The sequence below is a fragment of the Monopterus albus genome, unplaced genomic scaffold, assembly GCF_001952655.1.
Source record: "Monopterus albus unplaced genomic scaffold, M_albus_1.0 scaffold84.1, whole genome shotgun sequence".
Lineage (NCBI taxonomy): Eukaryota > Metazoa > Chordata > Actinopteri > Synbranchiformes > Synbranchidae > Monopterus > Monopterus albus.
The window spans coordinates 301,394-307,686 of record NW_018127964.1 but is presented as its reverse complement, the minus strand read 5'-3'; the positions used below and the strand labels follow the sequence as shown (position 1 = coordinate 307,686).

Below are 6,293 nucleotides of genomic sequence, written 5' to 3'. Positions count from 1 at the left end.
AGGAAAATGGAACAGAAAGATAGATGATCTCAGGAGTGATTGATGAAGGAATAGCACGGAGGTCAGGACGGTGCAAAGAAAGCATGTGAGAGGAAAATGTTGTTTTAGAAAGAAGCTGAATAAATTCAACACCAGTTCATCATCTAACTAAGGACATGTGTTTTGCAATACAGCACACCAGCACAGGCTTTTTTTCTCTGTGTGCAGGAGTACATACGTGCGCATGCAGCACAGTGTTTGTGTCCATTCTTGTGGTTTTATTGCTGTGTGTGTATACATAAATCACTTCTTAATGCATTTCCCAGAAGTGATCTGGTCATAGGAAATGTTGTGACTCACCTAATCTGTGGCCCATCCGCATGACTCAGCCCAGACTGGCCTCACCTCACACCTCCTGCTGGCTCAATCACTGATCCACATCTGTCTCATTTCCTCTCTGCCACTTACATTCACCCACACCTCCCCCCTCACCTCACCCCCTCCCTCCCTCTTTTCATTTCAATGACTGCAGGTTTACAAGGTGACTCAAGAAGTCGGGGCCAGCAGAAAAGTGTGCCAACACTGGACAATGTAGAGGTGAAAAACAAACGAAGGCCAGGACGGCCCAGGAAGCACCCACTGCCCTCTGTGGTACCCTCCCCCACATGCTCTTTCTCAGCTCCCTCCAAGTCATCACCTGACCTCTTGCCGGGGCACAGCCACAACAGAGACGAGAGATTGGTGGGAGGAAGAAAGGAAGAAAGAGAGCTGGGGAGAGATCGAGGAGGTGACACGGTGCAGCAGGTGACAGAGCTGGAGCTGCAGGCCAGAAGAAAGAGAGGGCGGAAGAGAAAACACGGCGACTCTCCACATCATCAGAGGTAAACACTCACAGCTGCATTGAAAAGCGCCTGAGCTGGTTGACTAGAAAATTCAATACAACCACTCACTACTATTATATTAACTCATTGTTTTCAGCACTGTGTGCTAAACCAGTGCCTTTTCTTTCTTTCTCTTTTTCTTCTCTATCATTCTATCTCTCTCTTCATGCTTTCCTTTTAGTGTTACCACTGGTATACCTGAGTGTGATACAGCCCCTGAATGTTTTAGCCAGTCAGATGTGGACCAGGCTCCGTCCCAACCTGTAGCCACCCAAAGAGAAGAGAGAGCCGATGGTCCTCCCAGGAAGACATTTCTGAGGGCAGGTCTTTACTCTGATGATTACAAAACCACAGAGTGAGTTGAGAGATTTTGTAAACAAATTATTAGAATATTTCTTGTCATCAGGTTTAATGTTTTTTTTATTCATCCTGTGTCTTTCCTAGGCCTCCCTCACAAGCCCATCAGACTTGCAGACAGAGTATGGAATACACACCAGGGGAGCATGACTACACCCTTTTACCTGCTCCCATACACGTTGGTGAGAGTATGCAAACAGTAGTAGTTTGTAGTTTGTATAAGCTGTGGTTCTCTATCTAAAATCTTTTGTGTCCTCCAGGGAAGTATCTGAGGCTGAAGCGGATTCATTTCCAATTACCCTATGATGTTATGTGGCTGTGGCAGCACAACCAGGTACAGTAATGACCCATAACACAGAATCAGGAAGTAAGAAAATCAAGATAGAGATAAGAGTAATGTTAGTCATTCTCATGTTTGTTTCAGCTTCACAGGCAGCCTGCTGTACCCCTGAAGAGGAAGCGACACTACTGTGAGTTCCCAGTATTAGATGTGTTATCACCAAGTTTGATAATGATAATCACTTTTATTGGCCAAGTATGTTACACACACAATGAATTTATCTCCGGTACAGAACTGAGGCAGCCATCTGCAGTGCCAAATCTCTCTCTCTCACACACACACACACACACACACACCGATGGCAGCACTGTCCCTGAAAGGTGCTGCTCTGGCCATCTGGAGCAACTTGGGGTTCAGTGTCTTGCCCGGGGAGACTTCGACATGTGGACTGGGAAGAATGGGAACTGAGCCACTGACCTTCCAGTTGGGGGATGGCCGCTCTACCTCTTGAGCCACAGCCGCCCCAGTTCAGATGTGGGGTCCAAAATAATACATATAGACTCTTACTCTGTTTCCCTTTCTCTTTTTCACTCAGGCCGGCTGAAGGAAAGGACTGCATCCTCTCACCAAACAGTGGTGAGTTCATGTAGCTTGAGGTTGTTTTATTCTAGTAAAGAATGTGGTTTCTTTTCTAAAACTTACAATACATGAATACCTCCATTTGCTTTTTATTGTACAGGACGAAGGCTCTAGTGACATCACCAGCCTGTTCCCTCACCTTGACATGGAGCCTTTGACCAGCAATGAGAGGTATGGAAACACTGCAGCATTTCACATTTCAGGATAAACACCTCGATGCACTGTTACTGCAATAATGTCTTTGTTGACGACTAATGTTTCTCCCTGTGTGCCGGGCCAGGAGCTTTGTGGTGAAACACCATGTGTTCCTTGTGAGGAACTGGGAGCTTGTGAGAGACAGACAGATCCGACTGAGGATAGAGAGGGAGAGAGAGAGAGATGCAGAAGGGGAGGAGAGAGGCTCGCGACGTCTGTCCTGTGATAGCACCAATGGGGACGACAGCCACATCAAGTCAGGTCCATGAAGCAAGTGTGTGTGTTAGTTTTTGTTTCTGTAGGTGTATGCATACGTGTATGTGGTTGAACTCCATGGGTTTTTATTTTTGCGCCACATTTCTATAGATTTCCTTTTGTGTCCTTTTTGTGTCTTTCGTTTTATGTGTGCATGTATGTGTGTGTGTGTGTGTGCTCTGCTTACACGCCTGTTGTCGTCATAGTTGGCTTGTCTCTCAATATCATACTCAGCATCACAAAGTAAGTGGTTTTCCAACCACAGAATTTTAGCCTGCAGAAATATTTCTCCATTTCTGTCATCCACTGTTGGTGTCCAAGACCCCAACAGGCATCAACTTTCCCCATTAGCAGTGAAACCACACACTTTCCATCAAAGGCTGCCTGACTGATTGCAGATAGGAATCAAGGGGAAATAAGTACACTTACATAAGATATATCTGTAAGAAAAACGATGTGCTGTTTTAATCTCCTCCTGCAATGCCTTCACTAATAGAGAATACTGTTTGACCTCTGACCCTCAGATCAGCCAGTGGGGGTGGAGGTGACTCTTATCAGCAGTGACCCCCACCCTCCAAGTCAGGACACCTCCAGCTTGCTCACTGCCAGCCCCTGTGTGAGTTAACAAATGCAGCACAGCCCACGGAAAAGGCATTTTTGTTTTTTGAATGCAAATTTCCACAAGGATAAAAAAAAATCTGCTTTTGCAGTAAGTTGTGCATACTTGTTGACCACAGCCCACCAAAACCCAGAACAGACAAGAGGAGGAGGGAGAAGAAGAAAACCAAGGAGAAGAAGAGGTCTGCAGCAGAGAACAGAGGAGGAAACGGCTGAATGATTTACTTTTGACCCTGCAGCATTCATAAGCTAACAGAGAGAGGTAAGGAGAGCATCAGATACAGAAATGGGAGGAATTCAGTGAGGTACAGTCAGTACAGAAAGTAATCAGACCCTTTCAAGTTTCCTACATTTTTGTTGTGTCAGACTCATATTAAAACGATAGGGTGGTGTAGTGGCGCTGTGGTTAGCGCTGTTGCCTCATAGCAAGAGGGTTCCGGGTTCGAGCCTTTCTGTGTGGAGTTTGCATGTTCTCCCCGTGCCTGCGTCCACAGTCCAAGGACATGCAGCTTAGGTTGATTGGAGACTCTAAATTGCCCCCAGGAGTGATTGTGTATCTAACCAGAGGGGTTTCACGCCAGTGACTTCTGTGCCAGTTCCAAGCCCGGTTAAATAGAGAGGGTTGTGTCAGGGAGGGCATCCGGTGTAAAAAAACAAACAAAAAACAACATGCCAAATTTACTCATGTGAATCAGATTCACTGTGGCGACCTCTAACAGGAACAGCCAAAAGTAGAGTAGTAGTAGACTCATCTTAAAATGGATTCACATCATATTTTTTCTCATCAGTCTACACAATACTCCACAATGATAAAGTGAAAACAGGCTTTTTGAGTGTTCTGACAATTTATTAAAAGCAAAACACTGAAATATCCCATTTACATAAGTATTCAGACCCTTTGTTATGACACTTGTAATTGAGCTCTGGTGCGTCCTGCTCCTATCAGTGGTCATTGAGATGCTTCTACAGCTTGATTAGTGTCCACATGTACCTAATTCAATGCAATGAATATAATTCATAATAATAATATATAAAAGGAAAGACACAGACCTGTCTATATAAGGTCTCACAGTTGATGGTGTATGTCAGAGTGAATACAAAGCCACGATGTCGAGAGAACTGTCGGCAGACCTGCGAGACAGGACTGTGTCCAAATACAGATCTGGGGTAGGATACAAGAACATCTCTATAGCATTGAAAGTAGCCTCCATCATTCTCAAATGGAAGAGATTTGGAACCACCAACAGTCTTCATAGATCTGGCCTCCCAGCCAGACTGACTAATCAGGGACAAAGGGCCTTGGTCAGACCAGTAACCAAAAACCCAAGGGTCACCATGAACGAGACCCAGAGTTCCTCTCTGTAGATGAAAGAACTTTAGAGAAGGACAACCATCAGTGCAGCATGCCACCAATCGGGCCTCTATGGTAGAGTGGCCAAACAGAAGCCATCCCTCACTGGGAGTTTGCCAAAAAGCACCCAAAGGACTCTCAGATCCTCAGAAGCAAAATCCTCTGGTCAGATGAAACACAAGACTGAACTATTTGGCCACAATTCCCAACAGTGTGTGTGGAGAAAACCAGGCACTGAACATCACCTCTTTAATACCATCCCTGCAGTCAAACACGGTGGTGGCAGCATTGGCCTGTGGGGAGGTTTTTCTGCATGTGGGACTGGGAGACTAGTCAGGATAGAATGAAGGATGGATGGAGAAAAATATGGAGCAATTCTGAATGCAAACCTCCTCCAGATGCTCAGGATCTCAGACTGGGGTGAAGGTTTAGACAACGACGCAGAGCAAACCGCCAAGAAAACACAGGAGTGGCTTCAAGAAAACTCTGTAAAAGTCACGGAGTAGGCCAGGGGCGTCCAGACCTGAACCCCTGGAGAGACCAGAAATTGGCTGTGCACCAACTCTCTCCATCCAACCTGGCTGACCTTGTATGATTCTTCCAAGAAGAATAGAAGAAAATTCCAAAAGAAACGTCTCAAGCTTCATTCTTAAGAAGACTTGAGACCGTCGTTGCTGCCAAAGGTGCTTTAACTAAGTACTAAGTGAAGGGTCTGAATACTTATGTAAATGGGATATTTGAGTCTTTTATTTTTAATACATTTACAAAAACCTGTTTTCACTTTATCATTGTGGAATATTGTGTGTAGACTGATGGGAAAAAATGAACTGAATCCATTTTAAGATGAGTCTGATACATAACAAAATGTGGAAAACTTGAAAGGGTCTGAAAACGTTCTGTAGCGACTATATATGGATTGTTTTGTTGATAGTATCTTGCCTTCATGTAGGTGGGACCACTCTGAAAAGGGACCAGGCCCACCATTGGACAGATGGACAGAAATTGATGTCACAACACTGTTATTAACAGTTGCAGTGCCACAGAGAACGACAGTGAGGAGAGAGCTGGAGAACTCTAACAAGCGAAAATGCAAGAAAGACATCTCACACACTGACAGATGAGTGTGTTGAACCTAGTGCTCTGAAGGGCATCACAGCACGAATGAAACTATGGCAACATACTGTATCCTTTGTCCAAGTGACGAGGGATGAGAGAAACGGTGATGGACTGATGGACTGTCCTGAATGAAAGAAAGAAACAGACCAGCTAAAATGAATTTGCACTAGTGCTGGATGAACAAGCACACTAAAGACTATATGTATGTTGAGTGGACACACTATGAACACACACACACATACACTTTGATTGCTCTTACTTCAGCACCTTAAGCAAAGTGGGAATGATGGACATTTCTGAGATTTAAAGTGGACATATATGGTACTCAGCATTTCGGCTCTGAAGTTTCCAAGAGGCAAGGAGCTCGCGAGCTGCCCGGGGAAACAAAACTGTAGCCTGGGCCCTAAGTAGGTCAAAACCAAACCCTCATTTACTCGTTAAGCTTTCAAAGTCACATTGCACCTTTGGGAAATGACATAAGGAGAAGTGAACCAATTAAAAGCTGTTGAGACAGTGTTGGGGTTTTTCTTCACTTTACCGAGACAGTGTCTTCTATGTACCAGTGAATAGGCAGGGGAGGGGGGTGGGCTGAGTGACAGGAATTTTGGCATGGCGGCAAGAG

At 45.0% G+C, this 6,293-nt stretch overlaps 1 protein-coding gene across 6 annotated transcripts in view; it reads left to right on the top strand.

Annotated features, from left to right (window-relative positions):
• Positions 1-6,287, top strand: part of LOC109964099 (histone-lysine N-methyltransferase ASH1L) — an 18,794-nt gene extending 12,507 nt beyond the window's left edge. For 2 of the 6 annotated variants that reach the window (XM_020607160.1, XM_020607159.1), the window contains exons 4-14: positions 512-860; positions 1,042-1,215; positions 1,305-1,399; positions 1,478-1,551; positions 1,642-1,687; positions 2,093-2,133; positions 2,237-2,307; positions 2,417-2,592; positions 3,111-3,202; positions 3,324-3,466; positions 5,505-6,287. In XM_020607160.1, the coding sequence (XP_020462816.1) occupies positions 512-860; positions 1,042-1,215; positions 1,305-1,399; positions 1,478-1,551; positions 1,642-1,687; positions 2,093-2,133; positions 2,237-2,307; positions 2,417-2,592; positions 3,111-3,202; positions 3,324-3,452 (1,247 nt within the window). In that variant the 3' untranslated portion in view covers positions 3,453-3,466; positions 5,505-6,287. Of the gene's footprint in view, positions 1-511; positions 861-957; positions 1,216-1,304; positions 1,400-1,477; positions 1,552-1,641; positions 1,688-2,092; positions 2,134-2,236; positions 2,308-2,416; positions 2,606-3,110; positions 3,203-3,323; positions 3,467-5,504 lie in introns of those variants that run through there. The other 4 variants (XM_020607161.1, XR_002275472.1, XM_020607162.1 and 1 more) reach the window with 4 other exon arrangements.
• The last annotated feature ends 6 nt before the right edge of the window (positions 6,288-6,293 follow it).